The following is a 25,288-nucleotide window of genomic DNA, read 5'->3' as shown; positions in this document are numbered from 1 at the left end:
TGATCAAGAGTACAGACTGTCTGAACATACCTGATCAAGAGTACAGACTGTCAGAACATACCTGATCAAGAGTACAGACTGTCAGAACATACCTGATCAAGAGTACAGACTGTCAGAACATACCTGATCAAGAGTACAGACTGTCAGAACATACCTGATCAAGAGTACAGACTGTCAGAACATACCTGATCAAGAGTACAGACTGTCAGAACATACCTGATCAAGAGTACAGACTGTCAGAACATACCTGATCAAGAGTACAGACTGTCAGAACATACCTGATCAAGAGTACAGACTGTCAGAACATACCTGATCAAGAGTACAGACTGTCAGAACATACCTGATCAAGAGTACAGACTGTCAGAACATACCTGATCAAGAGTACAGACTGTCTGAACACCATCAGGATCACAGAGTTAATTGCCACAGGTTTTTACATCTTACATCCTGATGGAGAAACAGCAGATGGAGAGACTAGCTTATAAAACTACCTGACTATATGGCAGTGTTGCAGTGGGATGGCCAGCTGGACCTCAGGTCCTTGTTGATATAATAGTAAAGCCAGGACACAATGGGGAACACTGTGATGGCAACAGCCGGAAACAGCCTTCCAACCCCTACATCACTCCTGGAGGAGAGATGAGAATGGAGACAAGTTTATATTTATAAGACAGCGATCACCCTTTAAAAAATATGATTGACAATCAAGCTGCAGTAAAGACTACTTTTTTTTTTTAACGAAGCTGACCTTCCAGAGTGCCTACACAGTAGTAGCCAGACAACCGTCAACAGGAGACCTGAGAACTCCCTGGAGACAGAGAAGAGAGACTGTATTTATCTGACTGTATCACCTGGTAGTTATGCGTCAAGTTCAAATTGGTTCCCCAACACAAAGTTACTGAGAATAACAGCATGTCCTGTGAGCTTACCTTCCCTCCTCCCTCTGGAAGATGTTTGTGATGCGTTCTTTGTACAGAGTCCATCCCAGCAAGGAAACAACAGCACTGGATATGAGAACATGGAGATTTGCCAGCCTTCTCCAAGGTAGGGTCTCTGACAAAACACAGATATGATATTATGTAAGTAATATAATAAAGAGAATAGAGGTCAGTCCCAAAATAGTTGTCAATTCATTGGGTAAAGCAGGGTTGGCACATATCGTTTTTTTTTTTTAAATGTGATCTCATGCGGTGGCATTAGCAGCCACTAAAGAAGTGCTCCACCTTCAAAATGCTGAAAGATGCATTGATCTTAATCGAATCAGAAGACTTGGAAGTCCAAGTGGCTCTCATACCTGTTACATCTGCTTTGAGTCCAATCAAGAAACACAAAATGGCAGGTACTCCATAGCCTACCTGTAAAGAGCCAGCTATTACGCCTTGTCATAATGAACTCATTATTGTTTGCACCTTATATTATATGCAGCTAGATATATTGTGAATTGTTGTGTGAATTATATCATCATACCATCCATATCGCAGCATCGGGGTCATTAACCTGTGGACACAAGACAAACGATAGGATAAGATAAAGATGTTCTAAAAAATATATGGAGTACATGCATGATCTGCGTGTGAAATAAGGTAAAACAATGAATGTGCCACGGCGTCTGAAGAGCGGGAGTACGTTAACTTGTGCTAGATAATACAGTGGGCCTGTGTATAAAGGCGAACGTTATGATCTCTTAACAGGGATTCTTACCTGAACATACGTTGCTAGAGCGAAAAAGAAAGACATACAAAGATTGCAGGCTTTCCAAATAATTTGAGGAAATTTACTTTGGCTATTTTTACTTTCGCCCATTGTTTTGCCTTAAGTTTTAGAAAGTTTAGACTGCAAACTTTTGAAATTCTTCATGGGCAACATTGGAGTTCTTACGGCAGGGATCCGCGTTTTGTAAACCAAAGTACACCAAATGGGCTGGGCTCTTTCCATTTAACCAATGAAATAGGTATGTGAAGGGCAGCCCTGCACATCCACCGTCAAAGGGAATACAAATCGATGTATCCTGAAGCCCCACAGTACAGCAACGAAGCGGAAGTAGTGGGTGTTCACATTTGCAAGTGACATTTAGTCAGCTGATAGCGGGTTGCTGTCAGTCAGTGAGGTGTCTGCGTGTCTAATGGAACAGTGGTCACAGGTTGGACTAAAACGGACATATCAGTTAACGATTAATTGTGTTTCTTAGATAGATATACATAAAGAACCACCACTGTGCCGTAAAAGTTGTACCTCGTCTCATCATTCAATTCCATTTTTGGATTCAGATCTTCCTTCTGTCTGTGTCTGGAGTGAAGAGGGTGAAGTTGGTTGCTCGCCTAGTCTACTCTGCATTGCAGCCGAGTGGTGCTGCTGCTGCTGCTGTAGGAATTCAAACACAACAATGGCGACTCCCAGTCCTAACACTAACACCAACTCAACAACACCAACCAGCCACAACAGCAATACCGCAGGATCGACAGCAACGTCACATCACCACCAAACCCAGTCGCAACACATAACCACAATGAGCAGCATGCAAGGTAAGGATGGGTAACGTCAAATGGCCGAGCACCAGATAGCTTGCCGTAAGCTACTAACGCTAGCTAGTAGGTAACGTTAGTTACTATTAACACTGGCTTTGCTGTGGAGTTGTTTCTTGTGCGTCAGTCTTAGGCTAGCTAGCTAATGCGTCCACTTACCCCGACTCATATTTAGGTGACTCTAACTAACTAGCATTTTATAATGTTGGTTTTCATGTCTAGTTAGCTAATTAGCTAGTTAACGTAGGCTTTACTATCGGTATTCATTGCAATGGTGATGATCGGCACAATTCTAATTCCTCAAAGCTTTAAGATTGCACTGAACCCGTCCCTAGCCTAACGATAATAGCACGTATCTACAGTAGTCTAGCCCCTCAACAAGACTGGTTTCGCTAGCAAGCTAGCTAGCTAACGTTAGCTTGCCTGCTACGATAGCCAGGCAATCCGAATAGGCTATAAAGCACAGTAATGGGCCATCCTTAAGTATATAAATAAATGAACGTTTCCAACTACCATCCTAATTAATTATCTATTAATCTATATAGAGTATAGAAATAAAAGGTGCCAGCTAGACACCTTCCTTTTACACACATTCAACGTAATACAACTAACTAGTTAACAGCACATCAGTAAGTAGTTGCAAATGTAGCTATGTTTTTACACATGATTTGTTTGATTTTAATTTACAGAATCCAACACGTGCTGGAGGTGCCAGAGTGAAACAGGTAACTACATGTTTTCTGTTACGGATGAAGTCATCATAATGCTTTTTTGTAGGTAGATTTAGGTGATTTGGTAAATTAAAAGTTTTATTATTTAATAATGGTTATCTGCCTGGTTGAACTCGGAAATGTTTGTAAAGTAGGTGTTTTTGTTCATAGTTTTCTTTTGCCGAAGCAATAGCAACCATCAACATATTGTCCTACCCTTTTTCAGTGCAATCTGCATTGAATGATGCAACCAGTGATACTGCATTTACACAATATGTTAGCATCGATTCCTGGTTAATCTTACATGTCTAAGGTTGCTTGTTCTAGAAGCATCTCGCATACCACATTTTGACGATCAGTAAGCACAGTTTAAAAATAAATTCAGATTGAGAAATCCGCTCAGGCCTATTGTGTAATTCTGTAATCAGTAGTTGTGTGTGTATTGAAAAACTACATTTCCGTCATGTTCTCTGCCCCCCCCCCCCCCCCTTGCTCTCCTGCTGCTTTTCACACCTAACCCTGCTGACTCGATGCTGAACCATGGTGAGCTGGCTCTACAACACTAGTTATCATCCTTCTGTGACTCTGACAAATGTTGGTTTATCTGTCCCATTTACACCCCCACCCCCCTTTTTTGTTTTTGTTTATGTTTTTCCATTTGTAGGTTCTCTATTGTTGATTTTTACATCCCCATCATAAGCCCTGTTTACCCTGTCTCTGCTGTTGTCAGTATAATTCTAAGGTTACTTTGGTTGTTTTTGTGTGGTAATGTGTATATATGAAGAAGCGATGCAACACATGCATCTTCAGAATATTGTTTTGAATCCCATAATGGAGGTCTGTAGGGTTAAGGGCTTCCGGTTCAGTTATGTGAGGGCAGTTTCATCCCACTGAACACTAACCCTCCTGTGCCATGAGACCAGGATTCTAACCTGTTACCAAGGACGTCACATTTCACATTCTGGTTTTTGTTTCTAGTGATGGTCAGACTTTTGAGGGGATATGATCAAACACGTTCAGGCCCTGTCTGAAGCTAGTGGTTCTACGTCAGTACTGTTGCTACGTTACACCCCAGTTGTCACTCATTTGTCAGCTATCCTATTACCAAACTGGTGGTCACTGTGTTTCAGACTCCATTGACTCATTGGGCACTCTCAATTCTGCTATGCCAGCTGGGAAGGTGGAATTCTACAGCTAGGCAAACCCAATGTGTACTATGAGGGTTTATTTTTTGATTTTTTAAAGGTTCTCTTCTCATCTCTAGGCTTTCAGATAAACCTCTCAGGAGCACTCCCAAGTAAGCTAAACCTCCTTTGCTTCAGCACCCAGTGTTGTCAACCTGTAGACAGGCTGGTATAAGGGAGTTTGTCCTGCTGTGCCTGACTAACCCACCTTGGGAGAATGGGGGGTCTACCCAGACTTTCTGTTACCAAGACAACATAATTTAATTGACATTCTATTGTACCTGGAGCTCCTGTACAAACAATAATCGTTTGTCTTAAATACATCACACTTGCCAGCACGAGGTTCCCCTTTCCTAGGCAGGACGAAGAGAATCCAAATGAGGAAGTATCAGGTCACACGCTTACGGAACCTAGTGCAGCAAGTGCACGTAGAAGTGTGCCTAAACAACCGCCATCTTTGTCCCCCTTCTGATCTTGTTGTTTAAAACTACACCTGTTGGTTTTGGGCTTAAATAGTGGATGTAGAAAGCACAGCCGGAACATCAAGTATCAGAAGTGCATAATTCTAAAAGTATTTCCGTGGTCAGTCAAGGAACGCTCTGTATTTACCAGGCATTGTGCAAAATAACCACATCAGAGCTACCAGGCATAGTGCAACATTACATAGTACACTGCAACAAAACTGCATCATGTATTAAGTGGTTGGCTCCATGTTAGATCAGGTATCAGTTTGCCCAGTGCTTCCAAGCTTGTTATTGAGCTTTCAGTAAAGGAAAATTTGGATCTCTCTTTCAGTCCCTCCTCTTCACTTTGCCTAATCCTTACTAAACCGCCTTCCAGAACATTCAATGTCTTCCTTGTTATTTTTGGTGTCTTTCTCAAACACTGTGATGGAATCTCTACTTGTTGTCAGTTGTGGTATTCATACTTCAATACTAACCAACCGAGTTAGGAGGCTTAATGTTTGTGGTGTTGTTTTCACAATTTTGGGGATTTGTAAAAAAAAAAAAAAAAGAAAAAAAAGGTGTTTAAACTGCAGTGATTTTGGGCTGCACTTGAGCACAACACTTGCGCTCAGGAACGTGTGGACACTTGTAGGCTTAATCTTAGACGGTGTGTGACATTTTATTGGCATTGAATGCACACATTGCTGTGGTGTTTGTGGGTGGGGAGGGAGGGAGGGAACAGAATGCATCCTTCATTCTAAGGTGAGATAATTAAAAAAAAAACACCCAGCCACAGTTCTCTCCAGGAACAGAAGGCCTTTCTGAAGAGGTGCAGTTTCTGTCCTGTTTATCTCTTTCCTCCTGTAATTCTTAAATCAACAAGTCGGACATTTTTTTTTTGGTGTCGGTATTGCGTTCTAGTTGAATTGTAAACAATATATACTCTATGTAACCAAGACCCGTACGGTACAATATGCTGGAGATGCATTCTTTACATGTATGAAGCACACCTGCCTGTATCTGGGGATGAGGGTACTACATGTGCGTCTGGGGCCAGGTCCATCAATAAGATGGGCGACATGGACTGAAACAAGCATGACTTAATGAGTGAATTTACCAGAATCCTCTGGATTAAATTGACCTCTACCCTCCTCACTCTGTGGGTTCTCCTCCTCCCATATCAGTGTTTTTGTTTAGTTTCTTTCATTCCGTTTTTTCAGTATGGTGTGTTTGTTTGGGTGTGTGTCTCCGCCCCGGCTGCCTGCCCTGTGCTCTGCCTCTGTGGTCATCTTTGCCCTGCCTCCCACCTTTCCAGGTAAACGTAAAGCGCTGAAGTTAAACTTCGCCAACCCTCCGATCAAGTCCACGACCAGATTCACCCTGAATACAGCCGGACCCCCCTTCCAGAACCCTCACATGTAAGTACAGAACCTTCTATAAATGCGAGTGGAATGACTGTTTTCAACTGTGTGTAATGCAGTCATTTCAGGTCTTGAAGCAGTAGGGTGCAGAAGAAGTGTGTGTGTGGGAGTGAAGATAGATGTAGAAAAGGAGTGAGAAAGAGAAAGACGTGTATAGAAAGAGAGAGACAGGAGAGGGAGAGACAGAGACAACTTCTAGACTGTCATTAAGGGGTTGTATTCACTTACTCAGCCCGGTCACCAGTTATAGACAGTATTTTACTCATGGTGCTGTATCATCCCATCCCCCCCCCCCCTCGCTCCGCCTCCAGAGAGCGTCTGCGGACCCACAGCATCGAGTCGTCAGGGAAGCTGAAGATCTCGGCGGAGCAGCACTGCGACTTTACGGCCGAGGACCTGAAGGACCTGGGGGAGATCGGCCGCGGGGCCTACGGCTCCGTCAACAAGATGGTTCACAAGCCCAGCAACCAGATCATGGCTGTCAAGGTGAGCCACCTGAAGCTCAGTCGCCTGGGCCTGTCTCCCTGCACCCTGCTCACTGTCTGGGTGACCCTGTGGCGGGGGGGTGAGACTGGGACACGCTGAGAGACTAGGAGAGATGAAGCCAGACAGGCAGTCTGAGAGATACAGGCATGCAGGCAGACGGAGAGAGAGAGAAAAACAGTCTGACGGCGGGAGACAGGGTGAACAACAGAGGCAGAGATACAGGCAGAGGAAAACGGACAGGTAGACGTATAGAAAAAGAAAGATTGAGGACTTGACAGATCGTACGCTGACTTTGCCCTCGTGTGTGTATGTGTGTGTGCAGAGGATCCGCTCCACGGTGGATGAGAAGGAGCAGAAGCAGCTGCTGATGGACCTGGACGTGGTGATGAGGAGCAGCGACTGTCCCTACATCGTCCAGTTCTACGGAGCTCTCTTTAGAGAGGTCAGCCCTTCTCCTCACCTCAACCCTCCAGACCTTACCACTCTCACCTCACCCCTCCACTCACACCTCAACCCTCCTCACCCCTCCACTCTCACCTCACCCCTCCACTCTCACCTCAACCCTCCAGACCTTACCACTCTCACCTCACCTCACCCCTCCACTCTCACCTCACCCCTCCACTCTCACCTCAACCCTCCAGACCTTACCACTCTCACCTCACCCCTCCACTCTCAACTCAACCCTCCACTCTCACCTCAACCCTCCTGACCCCTCCACTCCACTGTTTAAGTTGTTTTGGATAAAAGCAACTGCTAAACAAATAAAATGTGCATGTCTTCCAGGGCGACTGCTGGATCTGTATGGAACTAATGTCTACCTCCTTCGATAAATTCTACAAATATGTATATTGTGAATTAGACGACGTGATTCCAGAGGAAATATTAGGCAAAATAACATCAGCTGTGAGTATACAGCCCGTCTCTTTGCTTCTTATCTACTGTACCTGGCTTGTTATTAGTGTGATTGACAAAGACCTGACAGCTCGCTGTGTCTTTTGTTGCAGACTGTGAAAGCACTAAACCACTTAAAAGAGAACTTGAAAATCATCCACAGAGGTGAGGTGACCGCCATCTTGATACGAAACACTCTATACTCGCACTACTGATGAGTCCATGATATACTTTCCCCCTGCTCTCCTCTCTCCCTCTCCAGACATCAAGCCCTCTAACATCCTCCTGGACAGGAATGGTAACATCAAGCTGTGTGACTTCGGTATCAGTGGACAGCTGGTGGATTCCATCGCTAAGACCAGAGACGCCGGCTGTAGGCCTTACATGGCTGTGAGTCACATGACCTAGGGTTCAGGGTTCAGGGGTCATGGGGGGGGGGTCTTCACAGGGTTTAGTTTCCGTTTCTGTGGACCTGAGCAGGGAGCACTCTTCTCCTGTCATCTCTTCAGTTGTCATTTGAAATCTTTTGAAATATTGCGGGGGAGGGAAACGATAAATGAAGAGGGAGAAAATAACGTTTTTATTTTTTTCTTCCTGATTTCCCCTCTGTTCCTCCCATCCCATCTATTCTGGCTTCCCTCCCCCTCCCCTCTCTCGTCCTCCCTCCTCTCCCCCACTTTCCCTCCCCTCTCGTCCTCCCTCCCCTCTCTCGTCCTCCCTCCTCTCGTCCTCCCCTCCCCCACTTTCCCTCCCCTCTCTCGTCCTCCCTCCTCTCCACAGCCTGAGAGGATAGACCCCAGCGCCTCACGACAAGGCTACGACGTCCGATCTGATGTCTGGAGTCTGGGAATCACACTGGTGGGTCACACCATACACCTCAGCGCACGATCATTACGCTTTCTCTCCCCCCCTCCTCCCCCCCTGACGCTCACTCCTCTGCTCTGTCACCAGTATGAGCTGGCCACAGGCCGGTTCCCCTATCCCAAGTGGAACAGTGTGTTTGACCAGCTGACCCAGGTGGTGAAGGGAGAACCTCCCCAGCTCTGCAGCTCTGAGGATAGGCAGTTCTCCCTCAAGTTCATCAGCTTTGTCAACCTGTGGTAAGGACTACAACCAACATGGCTGCCACACAGAACTACAACCATCATGACTGTTTTATAATTATAGTTTAGGATTTGGGACTACAACTAAAATGGCTGTCACTGGGTTAGAACTAGAAGTACACCTGGTGGTTCCAGTGTATCGGTTTGAGCGTCTTTGTCTCTCTGTCCCATCTCTGCAGCCTTACCAAGGACGAGTCCAAGAGGCCGAAATACAAAGAGCTGCTGGTGAGTTTATAAACAGCCCCCCAACCCTCCAGCCCTGTTCACTGTCAAACATACAGAAGACGGGAACATGGCATCACACACACCCACAACATTGTGGGTGTGTGTATTTGTCTGTGCCTCTCTCTTTCTGCCTCACTCACTCTCTCCTCCTCCCCTTCTCCTCCCCTTCTCCTCTTCTACCTGCTCACTTTCTCCTTCTATCCAGAAACATTCGTTCATCTTGATGTTTGAGGAGCGGTCTGTGGATGTGGCGATCTACGTGTGCAGGATCCTGGATCAGATGCCCACCTCGCCTAGCTCCCCCATGTACGTGGACTGAACCGCCACAACGACAAACATAAAAACAAACTGGTGTAAAGATTTGCTTCTTCCCATTACGGCAGTGTTAAAGAGAGGAAACGCCTACGACTCCATGTGCAATGAGACTGATGTTCATCTCAGTCATGTCTGTGTTCAATCTATATTCTCAAACACACACACACACACGCACTCATGTAAGTTTAAGTAACTGAATGAATATTCCAGGGTATTGTGCTATCGTCATGCTATGGAAGGCCTCATCTCTACAATATGGAAACGGTTACAGTGATTTCAAATCTGGAATGATGTATTTATAGAGTAAATCACATATGGATTATATGATTGAAAAGACTGTTATGATCGACATACTGGATTCATTCTCTTTGTGAATTTGTCCCCACACCTCTTCCATGTATGTGACTTTATGCATTGTGTTTTTTGTTGTTTTTGTTTTGGTATCTTTCAATGAAACCTCGCTTCTTAGGGTGTAAAGCAATTTAAAAGGTAAAAGCATTGATGGGCGGGGGTCATGTCTGATCAGGACGCCATCTTGTGTTGTAAGGTGGCTGCGCTAACTGTGCAGTTCCGTATGTGCTGATATATATAAACAAATATATATATAAATATATAAATATGAAGAATAAACAGAGAAGGTAAGCTGCTGGTTTGGACTCGGTGTTATTTCAGTTATGTGCATATTGAGTAGCTAAAGTGCTTTTATATTTTGCATTCAAGTTTTATTACACATGTACATTTAAAGTATATGCACTGACATTAAGAAATGTACTTTTATTCAGAAATACGCAGTCTTCATAGCCACGTATCGGTTAGATGATCATGGATGAAGTCAATAAATGTCTGCGTGTGCTCAATATAGCCACATTCATTCATCGTCACATTCTATCAGATCAGAAGTTTGTAACTGAGACTTGTTAAAAGGACAGGAATTGACCCATGGTGTATCTCAAATACCGTAGCTTCCCTTTGCCTACGTTTTCAGAAACTGACGTTAGTGGACCACAGACTGAAAGAATTGGCCAATGAATGATGAGTGCGCTTGCAACGTCATCATTCGATGCCGGAAGAAACCTTCACGTGTCAACCTCTAAAAGTGTTGACTCAATGTGTGGAGTGAGGTAAAATGACGTTATAGCAATCGTATACAATTAGTTTTTTGTGTTGTCGTTATGCGATTTGACAGTGTTTTAGTTAACATCATACTGGGTGTTTAGTATGAATACAGTGTCCTTTGGGCTGAAGTTTTCTACATTGTTACTCGAGAGATGCACATTCACTGGGCTGCCCCTTATAACGGCTTACAGTAATCGTCGTTTTCACCAAACTGTTTTACTGCATCAACGGACAATGTCTACGAACGCTCCCGGACAACATCAAATGAGCCACAAGAAATCCAAACCAAAAGACACTCTACGGCACGTACGGACACGAGAGCAGAGAAAACGGTCGGATACGCTCGGTCCAACCACGGTCTACGTCCAAGTGGTCGGTGCGGGAAGCCGGGACAATGGCGCATCGATATACGTTTTCTCCGACCTCAATAGGTAAAAAACACAGCGGAGTTGCATCATAATGTTAGACTGTTGTGTCCCAAAGCTAAGGCCTCGCTAACAACTCCTTCCCCGTCGCAGGTATCTGTTCAACTGCGGCGAAGGGACGCAGAGACTCATGCAGGAACACAAGTAAGATGGTTTGTGTCTCGTGAAACTTTAGATATGTGTCGCATTACAACCATCAACGTGATACATCAGAAACCCGGTATGCATAGTAACTGTGATGACTGTGTTGGTCAGATTGAAGGCTGCTCGCTTGGACAACATCTTCCTTACAAGAATGAGCTGGGACAATGTAGGAGGCCTGTCAGGTAGGGTTATACACTGATTTGATCTGACTGATGACCTTTTGCCGTTCTTTACCCTTAACTTCATCAAGGTATAAAGATAACAAACGTGGATATTTAGAGCAAGTCAGTTAAGGGTTAGACATGTGGGTCCAGCCATATTGTTAATCATGACCTCGCAGCTGCGTGCTCTGTATTGCAGGTTTGATCCTGACGCTGAAAGACACCGGCGTTCCAGAGTGCGTTCTGTCCGGACCTCCTCAGCTGGTCAGTCACAACACCGTCACACTGTCGTGAAAAGCGAAACCGTGCCTTCACGGCGCCATGCCGACCGCTCGAGGATGACTCGTAACGGAACTGGGGCCTGAGAAGGAACAAAATGTTCAGTTGATCATCACTGATAGGATGGTGATCCCGTTTGTGACGCACACTCTTAATGTGTGTGTTGATTACAGGAGTCCTCTAGTCAAGGGTTCGATATTACCTTCTTTATGTGCCTGTGTAATAAGCCTCTCTCTCATCATCCCTTCTCTCTCTGTCTGTGTCTCTCTGTCTGTGTCTCTCTGTCTCTCTGTCTCTCTGTCTGTGTCTCTCTGTCTGTGTCTCTCTGTCTCTCTCTCTGTCTCTCTGTCTGTGTCTCTCTGTCTCTCTGTCTCTCTCTCTCTCTCTCTCTCTGTCTCTCTCTCTCTTGTCTGATTCAGGAGAAGTATGTGGATGCCATCCGTGTGTTCTCCGGGCCTCTGGAAGAGATTAAGCTGGGTATTCTAAACCAACAACATGCTGCTTAATGTCTATGGCAGTGGTTCTCAACCCTGGTCCTCAGGGACCCCCTGTCCTGCATGTTTTAGATGTTTCCCTGTTCCAACACACCTGATTCTAATGAATGGTCGTTAGCAGGCTTCTGCATAACTAGATAACGACCCATTCATTTTGAATCAGGTGTGTTGGATCAGGGAAACATCTAAAACATGCAGGACAGGGGGTACTTGAGGACCAGGGTTGGAAACCACTGGTCTATGGAACACATAACATGCTGAATAATGTATTTTTTTATACGCGATAACATCCAGGTTGATGTAACACTTAATGTCATGTTACATTTTACAGTATGTGAGTGTCACACATGATAACATGCTTGCTAGTTACATGTCACAGTACGTGTCACACATGATAACATGCTTGCTAGTTACATGCCACAGTACGTGTCACACATGATAACATGCTTGCTAGTTACATGTCACAGTACGTGTCACACATGATAACATGCTTGCTAGTTACATGTTACATGAAGTCATTGTCACACATGATAACAGGAAGTGTGCTGTGTTCTTCCTGTGCTGTCTTCCTCCTCCCAGCGGTCAGACCCTACACACAGGAACAGTACTCGGATGAAACCATGACCGTCACCCAAGTACCCCTGTTTGGTGAGCGCTTCCGTATCAGACTGCCAGAGTCCTAAGTAGTTATTATAACAAGTTGATACATAGTAAAGTAGTGAATAAAGAGCCCGTAAAGGCATTTGAGGGATTCAATAGTGATTCAGGGATTTCTGTAAGATTTCTGTAAGTTCTCTAACCTGTGATCGAAGGTGACAGCATTTTGCATTTGACAGATTGGAGTGACTGTTAATCACCCTTTCCCTCCCCCCTCCTTCCTCACCCCCTCCTCCTCCTCCTCCTCCACCCCGCCCCCCTCTACAGCCCAATACGGGGCAGACTGCTCCAAGCGTGTGCCTAGCTCTGGGCGTGCCAGCCCCTCCAGCAGTTCCCCTCCCAGCCAGCGGAGGGAGCTGTGGAGGCAGGAGGACGCAGAGGACACCCCTGTGGACAGCAGCAGAGGGAGAAGGAGTCCGGACAGTCCAGGTAAGACTTATGGAGGAGACACTGCTTCGAGTCCTAGCCATTCGATTGGCTAGTTAAAACATTGTTGGGCTTCATAGAGATGCTACGGAGGGTTCACGTAAGCAAAGTTTGGATTTAGACTTAGAACCAGCAGCGTAGTCTAGTGTATACAGAAGTAAACTGACCCAATGTACTTCTTTGTTTGTAAATAAATGATACCCCCCTTCTTAACCACCACATTTGTATATAAAAGGGTGTAATTTCAGGCTCGATGCATTTCAAGTTACCCCCACAGTTCTGCCTCTGTACCCAGAGAGCAAGGCATGTCTGCTGATGTCTGTGTTTGTGGTCTCCTAGGCGGAAGAGGAAAGCAGACAAGCGACCCTTCCCTGGTCGTAGCGTTTGTCTGCAAGGTGAGATTTATACCACGTAGGTTATATATGGAAAGCGCATTGTTTCTCGTCAAGCACATTTACATAACACTTTAGTAATTCATCAGAAAGTGCAACAAACGACACACAGTTCTAATCGTGTATCAGTGGTCAAACCGTCTGAAGTTCCTGTTTCTCATTCACAGCTTCACCCCAGGAAAGGGAATTTCCTGGTCATGAAAGCCAAGGAGCTAGGACTTCCTGTGTAAGTAGACATGGTCACGGACGCAGGTTGAGGTTGTGAGCGCTGAGATTGAGAAGAGCTGTTGTCATGGCAGCCTGTTTTCTCCGCAGGGGCACGGCGGCCATCGGTCCCATCATCTCTGCCCTGAAGGACGGGAGGAGCGTCACGTATGAAGGCAGAGAGGTACCGGCACACTGGCTCCTGTCATCGTTGCTGTCATCATTGATTTTTGTTGTTGTTTATTATTGTTGTTGTTGTTTATTGTTTTTTGTTCAGATCCAGCCTGAGGAGGTTTGTACACCTACAGACCCAGGCCTGGTGTTCCTGGTGGTGGAGTGTCCCTCCGGAGAGTTCCTCCAGCCCCTCTGCTCCAATCAGCAGCTGGCAAGGTAACAGCCAATAGCGACAGTCGGTGAGAGTTAACAGAGTTGGCGAGGTCTGTGTCAGTGGTTTACTGTGGGTGTGATATAGGTTTTGTGTGGTTTAATATGGGTCTACAATGTGGTCTACAATGTGGTTTAGTATATATCAGATAGGTCTGGTGTAATGTTGGTGTGCAGGTACCAGACAGGAGGGTCAGATGAGCAGGCTGTCCTTGTGGTCCACATGACCCCTGAGACTGTCCTCAACACTGACGAGTACAGACAGTGGATGGAAAGGTACACACACACACACACACACACACACACGCTCACCACGTAAACACACACACACACTCCCATTTACCCAAGATTTAATCGTCACACAAACGCCCACCGTAATGTCACACAAACTCACAAACATCAAATTAGATCTGGCTCATGTTTCTATCCTGGTCTCCCGCTCCCCCTCTCTGTTCTTCCTGCCTGTCCACGGTGTTCTGACGGTCCCTGTGTCGTGTGCCCCCCCCCCCCCCCCCCCCCCAGGTTCCCCTCCACCACAGAGCACCTGATCCTGAACCAGCAGGCTAGCACCGTCCACAATGTGAGGAGCCAGAAGATCCAGACCCAGCTCAACCTCATCCACCCCGAGATCTTCCCTCAGCTCAGACACATCCAGACCAAGGTCAGCCAGGCACGATCTGTGACCTCTTTTAATCTACAGTCAGATTCTCTACCACTGATCTGACACTTGCCTGCTGTTGGGTGTTTTGATGCTGTGTGTGTGTGTGCGTGTGTGTGTGCGTGCAGGAGCCCCAGGCCTCCCTGCATGTACCCAACGTCAGAGCGGAGTGTCTGCTCAAGTACCAGCTGAGACCCAAGATGGAGTGGCAAAGGTGTGTGTGAGTGTGATCAGTAATGTATGTTTTAGAGGTGTGTGTGAGAGAGAGACCAGTAATTGTGTGTGTGTGTGAGTATGTTATCATTAGGTGTGTGTGTTCTCAGTAGTGTGTGTGTGTGACCCCTAGTGTGTGTGTTCTCAGTAGTGTCTGTGTGTGTGTGTGACCACTAGCGTGTTTTCTGACCCTAGCGGCTGTGTGACCCTAGTGTGTGTGTGACCCTAGTGTGTGTGTGACCCGTGTGTGTGTGACCCTAGTGTGTGTGACCCTAGTGCGTGTGTGTGACCACTAGCGTGTTTTCTGACCCTAGCGTGTGTGTGACCCTAGTGTGTGTGTGACCCTAGTGTGTGTGACCCTAGTGCGTGTGTGTGACCCTAGCGCGTGTGTGACCCTAGCGCGTGTGTGACCCTAGCGCGTGTGTGACCCTAGCTTGTGTGTGACCATAGCGTGTGTGTGACCCTAGCGTGTGCTCTGTCCCGCTCTCTCAGAGATGCCATCCCACCATGTGACCCCCAGGAGTTTGTGAAGGAGGCGGAGGATCTACCTCACTTCCTGGAGGAAGTGGAGGCGTGCAAAAACTTCCGCTCCACGGACGCCACTGTTCTGTCTGGTGAGCTGACCATGATGATGATGATGTCTGCGATGGATATCACTGTGGTGCTGATGGTGACCGTGGTGACGGGGATGATGGGGCTGTGTTTCAGGGCGTGTGGAGAGGCACCCTGAGGTGGTGTTCCTGGGGACTGGGTCTGCCATACCCATGAAGGTCAGGAACGTCAGTGGAACCCTGCTCAACACCAGGTGCTTAAAGCCCGCGTGCAGTGTAGTCCTGGTGCTCAGGTCTGCAGTGTAGTCCTGGTGCTCAGGTCTGCAGTGTAGTCCTGGTGCTCAGGTCTGCAGTGTAGTCCTGGTGCTCAGGTCTGCAGTGTAGTCCTGGTGCTCAGGTCTGCAGTGTAGTCCTGGTGCTCAGGTCTGCAGTGTAGTCCTGGTGCTCAGGTCTGCAGTGTAGTCCTGGTGCTCAGGTCTGCAGTGTAGTCCTGGTGCTCAGGTCTGCAGTGTAGTCCTGGTGCTCAGGTCTGCAGTGTAGTCCTGGTGCTCAGGTCTGCAGTGTAGTCCTGGTGCTCAGGTCTGCAGTGTAGTCCTGGTGCTCAGGTCTGCAGTGTAGTCCTGGTGCTCAGGTCTGGCTGTGATTCCACTGTACAGTGTTGTAGTGGGAAAACGTCATATCGATTCCTTTTTATGTCTTGACATGTGAAGAAATTGACAATAAAGCTACTTGATACTTGATGTGTGTGAGGGTGCGTGATGCTTATTATCTGTGTGTATGTGTTTCTACTGTGTTTCTCTGTTGTGTGTGTGTGTGTGTGTGCTAATCCCTTTATCTCTGACTCCCAGCTCCAGCCAGTCCATCCTGCTGGACTGTGGCGAGGGCACCTTCGGCCAGCTGTGCCGTCACTATGGAGACGAGGTGGACACGGCCCTCGCCAAGATCTCCACCGTGTTCATCTCCCACATGCACGCAGACCACCACACCGTGAGCTCTCAGACCACCTCTGCACACACACACACACACACACACACACACACACACACACACACACACACACACACACACACACACACACACACCACCACTGTAGGACACACTCCGTACACACATCGTACACACAATCACACATTGTAGGCACAGAACACAGAGTAATCCTGTGTATTTAACTGTGCAGGGTCTGTTTAAGCTGCTGTACGAGAGGGAGAAGGCTTTGGTGAGTAACTGACCCCTCAAGAAATGCTTTATCCTCGAGCCGTCTTTGTTTGCGTACAGCTATTTTTTATTTTGATTTGACCGTGTTCGTTAAGCCCTTGGTTTCGTGTCGGACCCTGTCTTGTCTTTTGTCTCCCCCTTCTGGTGAGTTTGTGTAATGACAGCTGTGCTGCTGTTGTCAGACCAACCTAGGCCGGGCCTTCAGCCCTATCTACCTGGTGGCGCCCTCTCAGATAATGACCTGGCTCAACCTGTACCATGACCACTGTGAAGACATCCTCAGCCACGTCAAGTATGCACACACCTTACTCAGACAGCACACACACACATTCAACACAGCATACAGACCTCATGTGCACATGTAGAAACCACAAACACATGGTCTCTGATGTGTTCCTCTGGTCTCTTTCTTCTCTGGTCTCTCCCCTGGTCTCTTCGTCCTCTGGTCTCCCTCTTCCAGCATCATACCTAACAGGTTCCTGTGTGAGGGAGCCGAGATCCCCAAGTTCAAGACCAAGAACTTCATTCAGGCCATGCTGAGGAAGTCAGACATAGAGAAGGTAAAGGAGCTGAATACATGTTCATCGTACCCATGTCAGTATGTACTTCCACTGGTATAAGCAGACTTGAAGTATGACCTGGTCTTCTCTCTGGGTCCCCCTCCTCGCCCCTCCTTACCCCCTCCTCGCCCCTCCTCCCCCCTCTTCGCCCCTCCAGTTCCAGACATGTGCGGTGCGGCACTGCAAGAACGCGTACGGCTGCAGCATCCGGCACCCGTCCGGCTGGCATCTGGTCTTCTCCGGCGACACCATGCCCAGCGACAGCCTGGCACACATGGGTCAGCACCCCCCCCTCGCCTCGCCCAAGCACCCTCACCAGGCATCCAAGAGGGTAGACACAGCGATGGTGTTAATCTGTGGGTTGTGGGGTTGTGGTTGTACGCAGGGCAGAATGCCACGCTGTTGATTCACGAGGCCACGCTGGAGGACGGGCTGGAGGAGGAGGCCAGGGAGAAGCGACACAGGTCAGGTCGTGACCTCTCTACCTGACCTCTATCGCGACCTCTTTATCTGACCTCTCTATCGCGACCTCTTTATCTGACCTCTTTACCTGACCTCTCTATCGCGACCTCTTTATCTGACCTCTCTATCGCGACCTCTTTACCTGACCTCTCTATCGCGACCTCTTTACCTGACCTCTCTATCGCGACCTCTTTATCTGCCACGTTGGGAGGGACAGGTGGAGTAGGAAGAAGGTGTAGTGGGACTCACCCAGGGTTCTGATTCCTTCCTCTCCCCTAGCACCACCTCTCAGGCCATCAACATAGGCATGAAGATGAAGGCTGAGTTCATCATGCTGAACCACTTCAGCCAGCGCTACGCCAAGATCCCGCTCTTCAGCGAGGACTTCAACGACCGCGTGGGGATATCCTTCGACCACATGAGGGTACGTCAGTCGTAGGCCTGTGGTGAAACCTTGGAAGGTGCCAGTGACAGACAAACATGTACTTTGACTTCCTCTCCACACTGCTGTTTCAGACTTTCAGATTTTCGACTTTAAATCCAGATCTCTTGTTTGGTGTGTGCGTGTGCGCGTGCGTGTGTGTGTCATATGGTGCGGCACTCACTTCTGAGTTGACCCTTTTCTGTCCACTACAGTCTTTCATTCTTTCTCAATGAACACTCGCTGCCCTCTTTCTTTTTCCTTCCTTCCTCCTCTTCTCTATCCTCCCCCACTCTTTCTCTCCTTCCCTCAGATAAGGTTTGGAGACTTCAGGGTCCTGCCCAGGCTCATCCCTCCTCTCAAAGCTCTGTTCGCCCAGGAGATCGGAGAGATGGAGGAGAGGAGGGGGCGGAGGGAGCTCCGACAGGTAAAAGGACCGGGCCCCGCGGACCCCGTGGAGGACAAGGCACCCGGCGAGACCCAGGACGTGGCTGATCGGGGGGCCAAGAGAGGACAAGAAGAGGACAGCCCTCAAGGCGTGGGAACTAAGAAACTCAAAGCCAGCTAAGGACCTTTTTGAGTCGAACGAATGCCCTTGAAAACAAACTGTAGAAGTCAGCATCATTGGATTCCTAGCGAGAAAGCATTGATCTTGAATGAACTGTGTGAGGATTAACATCTTTTGATGTAAAATGAGATGTTTGAAATGCTTGAATAATAAGCATGTGTGTGTATAGTTTTCAGATGACCTTTGTGTGTACATACCACACCAATTAATTAACGATGTCTTTCAGTTTTTATTTGAAGAATAAAGTGATATGAAAAGATAATGAATCTCAACATGACTGATGATCATGCTGGTTAAACCAAATAAAGTTTTTTTTTGTAAGGGATTGGCAGAGAATGTGTCCATTGATGTAGCCCTGAACGATTAAATATTACATGTGGTCTGTCCCTGCGTGATGATGATGATATCCATCAATATGACGGCTTCTCTGATCTTTGCATGACACGGTCCCGTGGCGTACCAAGCTTCGGGGGGTGAGCGTGCCGTTTTGATGTAATATTAATTATCTGAATTAAGTGAAGACAGCTGAAATGTCTATTCATGTTACTGCCAAAAAAAATAACTCCAGCAGTAGATCAGTTCACCTCTGAGTTCCATTCTCTTACATTATGCCAAAGAAGTACTAAAGAAGTCCGCAAGTACGAGTCAAAGTAGATTGCCTCCTAGGCGCAGTCAGCAATGGTTAGCTTAAATAACACACAGCTAAATGCCTCAAACTGTCAACATACAGACCCTATGTATTAAGTACATGTCAGAACACTATTTGCGTAATCTAAACAGTATGAACAGTATTATACTCACCCCAACAGACTTTGTGATCCTACGTCTGTGACGTTTTTCGTCAAACTAACCTAAAACCTCGGGCCTCTTAATGAAGGGTATAACATTAACCGCCTCCGTAATCAATGGAGGCTGTAATATTAACGGCATCTGTTTGAATGAAGGATGTAATACTAACTTCCGCCACCAGGGAGCGCAGTAGTCATACTGTAAAACGTTTTCCTCCACAGGTGCTGCAGCCGGGCAGACAGAGGACACCATGATTCACCCATGACGGAAAAAACAACCAAACTCCTGCCCAGGTCTTCTAAAAACGTAGAGAAGAACGGAACGCAGAGTATTAAAACAATTTGTATGATGATGATGATGATGTTTATAATTAGTATCACCACTCATTAATATGATCAGTCGGTATTCCTAAGTATTAACATACATAGGACTTTCAAAAGTTCTTAGAATCCAAGGACAAGGAAGAAGTAAAATTATTAAATCTGAAAGTAAATCTACAATGCGAGTGCGTGCGTGCGTGCGTGTGTGTGTGCGTGCGTGCGTGTGTGTGCTAGCCCCACTGTTCCTGCTTGCAGATGGATAATCATGCTATGTAAGCAGATAGCAGGGCCATCATAGAGACAAGGCAACTGTGCTCACCCACACAGCACACACACAGAGAGAGAGAGAGAGAGAGAGAGAGAGAGAGAGAGAGAGAGAGAGGGGAGACACAGGTCTCTATGATAGACAGAAACCGATAGAATTTCAGTTTCAGGTTTTCTAATGGAGTAAACTGATGTCACTCTCCTGCACACAGGCAAGTGTCTCCTGACTGTAATACAGTATTATATTCTCAAGGAGACTATTTCCAGGCTTCTGATATCCTTATGACATAGCACTGTGTGTGTGCATGTGTGTGTGTGTGTGTGTGGTAGCCCTGTGGTTGGTGTGATAGTCTTCTGAGGCAGGTATAAGCTCTCCACAGAGAGTTGAAATGAGAGCGCTGAGCTCTGAGGATGGAAGGACAGACACACCATGCTCAGGACCACAGCTCAAACACACACGCACAACACACACACACGCACAACACACACACAACACACACACGATGACAACGCACGTCGTTGAGTAAATGTTAAATACAAATCTAATCAGATGAGGTCTCCTGCTAAAACCACTTCCTGTCAGCTGTGTCGGACCGCGGCTCCAGAATCTGCTGCCCAGTGACTGGCTGGTTACCATGGCTACCGGCCATTGTGTCCCACGATGTGAGGGACTACCAACCAGGTCCCCTGTGGATGAGCAGGTGGGGTTGGGGGTGAAGGGGGGGCTGGTCAGCCACGCACGCACATACACACACTGACATCCCCCTGCCCGACACACAGACACAAACACACAACACCCACTCTCACACACACACACACACAACGACACCCACAAACACTCATCACAGTCATTTGTTCAGTCGGTGAGTTGTTTCTGCAGGGCGTTATCATCTATTCCTGGATGTGGGTTAATCCCTCCAGCGATCCCGAGGTAGTCTGTCTGATGAAGAAGAGGAACAGCCTTCTTTTCTGGTGATGAAGAGGAGTATCTGTCCTCCTGTCTGTCTGGTGATGAAGAGGAGTATCTGTCCTCCTGTCTGTCTGGTGATGAAGAGGAGTATCTATCCTCCTGTCTGTCTGGTGATGAAGAGGAGTATCTGTCCTCCTGTCTGTCAGGTGATGAAGAGTCGATTCAAGTCCATCAAACACGACGGTATTGCTCTCCCTTCCTCTCCCTCTGTTATACTCCCTCTCCACTCTCATCTCCTTTCCTCTCCTTTCCACTCTCTCTTTTATCCCCCTCTTCATCCTCCTCTCCTCTCTGCCCTCTTCCCTTTTCTCCCCCCTCTCTTTTACTCTCCTCTCCTCTCTTCCCCCCTCCCCTCACCTGGAGAGTGGTGTAACGTGAGGTGACTGACTGTGAAGCAGGAGAGAGGGGGGGGGTCATCTAGACATGCCGGTAATTGCAGACAGACGGTCGTCAACAGCGATACGAATGAGCCAGGGATTCAGCTGTCAGCTCAAATCTAGATCTCTCCTCCGAGACCTTCTCATCCTCCTGCCGACATCTGTCCATCGTCCATTGTCTGCTGGACACACAATCTAACACAGGTATACACACAGATAGTCACATGTTTATACACACACACACACACACACACACACACAGGTAAACAGGCACACACGTACACGTGTGTAACACATATAGTGTCCGTGAAGGCCAGCCAGAGACTCAACACCCAGTCTGCAGCACGTCACAGCACTACTTCAGTCCCTCCAGAATCAGGACCATGGACAGCGCCCCAGGGCCCTGCAACAGGAATAGACCTGCCCTCCAGAATCAGGACAACGGACAGCGCCCCAGGGCCCTGCAACAGGAATAGACCTGCCCTCCAGAATCAGAAGCATGGACAGCGCCCCAGGGCCCTGCAACAGGAATAGACCTGCCCTCCAGAATCAGGACCATGGACAGCGCACCAGGGCCCTGCAACAGGAAGAGACCTGCCCTCCAGAAACAGGACCATGGACAGCGCCCCAGGGCCCTGCAACAGGAAGAGACCTGCCCTCCAGAATCAGGACCATGGACAGCGCCCCAGGGCCCTGCAACAGGAAGAGACCTGCCCTCAAGAATCAGGACCACGGACAGCGCCCCCAGGGCCCTGCAACAGGAATAGACCTGCCCTCCAGAATCAGGACCACGGACAGCGCCCCAGGGCCCTGCAACAGGAATAGACCTGCCCTCCAGAATCAGGACCACGGACAGCGCCCCAGGGCCCTGCAACAGGAAGAGACCTGCCCTCAAGAATCAGGACCACGGACAGCGCCCCAGGGCCCTGCAACAGGAATAGACCTGCCCTCCAGAATCAGGACCATGGACAGCGCCCCAGGGCCCTGCAACAGGAAGAGACCTGCCCTCAAGAATCAGGACCACGGACAGCGCCCCAGGGCCCTGCAACAGGAATAGACCTGCCCTCAAGAATCAGGACCACGGACAGCGCCCCAGGGCCCTGCAACAGGAATAGACCTGCCCTCCAGAATCAGGACCATGGACAGCGCCCCTAGGTGCACACCGACCCATGTCCACCAGCCACTGTACATCAAAACCCATGACACAACCATCTGCTCGGACCCCGTGGCTCAATCCCCCAATCCCCCCCCCCCCCCCCCCGCTAGACAGGGTGTTGGAGAAAGCTTTAAATCCCGAACAGAGTGTCCAGACACACCTAAGACCCCACAACAGTCTTTTCTGTGGTGAAATTGGCAATTCAGACTTCCTAATGCCGCGTTTGGACAAGACAAGACTTAGGGTGTGTGTGTGTGTGTACGTGTTTTAAGGAATGCGAGGATTTGTGTGTGTGTGTTTATCCGTGTGTGTGTGTGTCTGTGAGCATTAGTATTCCTGTACGCAGGCTAGAGAAGCTGGTCCATATTATCAGACTGTCTGAAGGATGAAACTCAGGAGACTTCAGCCGTCCTGGCCCTACACACACACACACTCACACTCACACGTACACACACACACACACACACACACACACACTCTCACACACAAACATACACACACACATGGCCTTCACCTGGACCTCCAGTACACATCAATAAAGATAGGCTGGCCCCAAACCTTCTCCCCTTATTCATCCCTGCTCTCTACATCCCTGTTTTCTCTCTTTATCCCTTCTCTCTCTCTCCCTCCTCTCTCTCTCCCTCCTCTCTCTCTCCCTCCCTTCTCTCCCCCCCCCCCCCCGCTCCCCCCATCTCTACTCTCTCCATCCCAGTTTCCCGATATGGGGTGTGTAAAACAAAAGAGGCAAAAAAATAACTAAAAGTCTTCCTCGATCAATGGTGTGATCCGGGAGTCCTTCCCTCATCCAACACAGAGAACACACACACACACACAGACAGATGTACACAGTACCCTTATACACACACACACACACCTTTTATTTATCAGTGTGAGGAATCGGGTACGTTGTGGAGGTGGGTGGGGTGGGGTGGGGGGGATTTAAACTGAGTGTATGAAGAAGGATGAACAGTGCTTTGAGCTGAGCTCGGTGTTTCTGTACAGCAGTGATGAATAGAAGCTTGTTATTGTCGTACAACAGAGTGGTGCTATCTCCTCCACTCTCTGCTCTGCAGCTCTGGCCTTGGTGGCAGATTTAGCTTCAGCGTGTGTGTGTGTGTGTGAATGCTGACTGTACAGGAGGTGGCTGAGAATGGTGTACACACACACATATATCGTATTATCATATAATTAGTTACCTTGTGTAAAACCAGAGTCAGGGGTGATAGACGCAATGCAGCTAGTTAATTTGGCGTAATTGCTAATTCTATTTTTGACCTGAAATTGAAATTGAAATAATTGATGATGCCTCTCTCTTGGAATCTATTTCGCATGGAGCCCTCAGAATACTCATGTTCCAGACAGAACCATTAGATTCCGCATTAAACTGGTAAATCCCAGGTAAAACCATTTCATCCCTATAGGTGCTAAACGTTAAGTATTTGACCTTTAAGACCCCACATTATGAACACAGTCCTGGTTCCTAACTGCAAGACAGGCACCTCGTCAGAATTTAAAGTTTCAACATTTGCCTAGAAACGAGTGTGCAGAAAAAAAATAAAAAACCTTTCCAAAGTGTGTGATAAGCGTGTCTCATTTTCCAACATGGCCAAGCGAAGCTGTATTGTATTATACTGTCTTCTTTGGAAGAGGTTTTGAGAGACAGGTCTAGATTTGAGGAGAGGGGGTAGTTGTGATGGCGTGAGGGTAGGAGAGGAGGTTTGATTGACAGCAGTGTTTCCACAGGGTTCTGAAGAGTCCTGTAACCACCTGGCAGCGATTGCAGGGAGCATTAAAGAGCGCAAGTCGTCTTTTAAAAGCCACCTTTTAATTATGACTTCCCGAGAGATGACGCTTGGACAAACAGACGTTTGTGTGTAGAATGAGTCGAGCACAAATGAGGGAGTGTTCTCCGCTCAGATATGACAACCTACCCCTTTAACCCTTTACACCCCATTCCTATATTATCACATATATTGGTACATTATCACATATTATGCACTGTAAATGTATATGTATCTGATTATATAAATGTAAATGATTGTACCGGTGTAGCTCCATGGAGATGAGCTGCAGCTTGGTGTCAGCGGCTGTGAGGTTACTGACTGCAGCTCCTCTCACTGCTCAGCCCTCCTGGAATTGTTCCGTACTGACCGGAAGGAACACAAAGGTTTCATATCATTTGATTAAAACACACAGACCCACACAGAGACACACACATGCACCCCCCACACACCCACACCTACCCACACACACCTTGCAGCAGTAGCTTAGAGAGTCAATAAGATATCTCTGCTCTAACTCCTCAGTCACAACTCAAATAGAATCCCATCATCTGACACCAAGTTACCCTCTCTGATACTGTTTAAACTGTCTCACTCTATTCCCTCTCCCTCTCTAAATATATTTCCTCTCTGTCTCTCTTTCTCTCTCTCTCTCTCTCTCTCTCTCTCTCTCTCTCTCTCTCTCTCTCTCTCTCTCTCTCTCTCCTCTCCCTCTTTCTCTCTTTCTTTCTCTCTTTTTAATGTCTCTCTACACCTGTCTCTTCTTTCTGTCCGTCTCTCCATCTCTTTCTTTACAACCCCCCCCCCCCACACACACACACTCACACACACACACACACATACACACACCCTTACTCATTCAGCCTCTGGTGAAACAGTCAGTTCAAACCTCAGGAAAGAAAACAACATTAAAGCAGAAGGAAGGGAGAGCTGACCTCCTCTCTCCCCTGCAGAGTCTCATCAGCTGCAGATGACCTGACCAGCACCACGAGCCACAC

General features: G+C 47.6%; 3 protein-coding genes across 7 annotated transcripts; 2 read left to right on the top strand and 1 right to left on the bottom strand.

Moving 5' to 3' along the window:
* Positions 1–2,010, bottom strand: tmem220 (transmembrane protein 220). Of its 2 annotated transcripts, XR_009932925.1 has the most exons (7): positions 1,702–2,010; positions 1,468–1,497; positions 1,295–1,355; positions 930–1,053; positions 749–808; positions 372–628; positions 1–30 (listed from the first exon to the last, which is right to left on the bottom strand). XR_009932925.1 is itself a non-coding variant. In XM_062486978.1 (6 exons), exons 1-6 carry the CDS (start codon positions 1,801–1,803, stop codon positions 496–498), a joined length of 510 nt encoding a protein of 169 aa, XP_062342962.1. In that variant the 5' UTR covers positions 1,804–2,010; the 3' UTR covers positions 277–495. The 2 variants fall into 2 exon arrangements, 1 of the variants encoding a protein (XP_062342962.1); XM_062486978.1 differs by lacking the exon at positions 1–30 and having other exon boundaries at positions 277–628.
* A 31-nt stretch (positions 2,011–2,041) lies between these two features.
* Positions 2,042–9,652, top strand: map2k4a (mitogen-activated protein kinase kinase 4a). 4 transcript variants are annotated; one of them, XM_062486403.1, is made up of 14 exons: positions 2,042–2,140; positions 2,268–2,522; positions 3,212–3,247; positions 4,497–4,529; positions 6,178–6,280; positions 6,595–6,769; positions 7,092–7,211; positions 7,553–7,672; positions 7,774–7,825; positions 7,923–8,050; positions 8,441–8,518; positions 8,612–8,760; positions 8,943–8,988; positions 9,194–9,652. In XM_062486403.1, the coding sequence occupies exons 2-14, from the start codon at positions 2,384–2,386 to the stop codon at positions 9,305–9,307; spliced, it is 1,293 nt and encodes a 430-aa protein (XP_062342387.1). In that variant the 5' UTR covers positions 2,042–2,140; positions 2,268–2,383; the 3' UTR covers positions 9,308–9,652. The 4 variants fall into 4 exon arrangements, with proteins under 4 accessions (XP_062342387.1, XP_062342389.1, XP_062342390.1 ...); XM_062486405.1 differs by lacking the exon at positions 4,497–4,529 and having other exon boundaries at positions 2,091–2,522; positions 6,190–6,280; XM_062486404.1 differs by lacking the exon at positions 4,497–4,529 and having other exon boundaries at positions 2,092–2,522.
* A 651-nt stretch (positions 9,653–10,303) lies between these two features.
* On the top strand, positions 10,304–19,012 carry elac2 (elaC ribonuclease Z 2). The gene is made up of 24 exons (XM_062486184.1): positions 10,304–10,850; positions 10,938–10,988; positions 11,100–11,170; positions 11,349–11,413; positions 11,848–11,905; positions 12,502–12,570; positions 12,847–13,008; positions 13,345–13,400; positions 13,565–13,623; positions 13,713–13,785; positions 13,879–13,991; positions 14,163–14,261; positions 14,508–14,646; positions 14,772–14,857; positions 15,349–15,470; positions 15,565–15,661; positions 16,256–16,394; positions 16,585–16,623; positions 16,805–16,914; positions 17,083–17,182; positions 17,340–17,460; positions 17,568–17,646; positions 17,924–18,068; positions 18,379–19,012. Exons 1-24 carry the CDS (start codon positions 10,522–10,524, stop codon positions 18,631–18,633), a joined length of 2,637 nt encoding a protein of 878 aa, XP_062342168.1. The 5' UTR covers positions 10,304–10,521; the 3' UTR covers positions 18,634–19,012.
* The last annotated feature ends 6,276 nt before the right edge of the window (positions 19,013–25,288 follow it).

Source organism: Osmerus eperlanus, chromosome 2 (genome assembly GCF_963692335.1).
Source record: "Osmerus eperlanus chromosome 2, fOsmEpe2.1, whole genome shotgun sequence".
In the NCBI taxonomy this organism is placed as follows: domain Eukaryota; kingdom Metazoa; phylum Chordata; class Actinopteri; order Osmeriformes; family Osmeridae; genus Osmerus; species Osmerus eperlanus.
The sequence above is the reverse complement of the archived record's forward strand: the minus strand, read 5'-3'. Positions and strand labels throughout refer to the sequence as shown.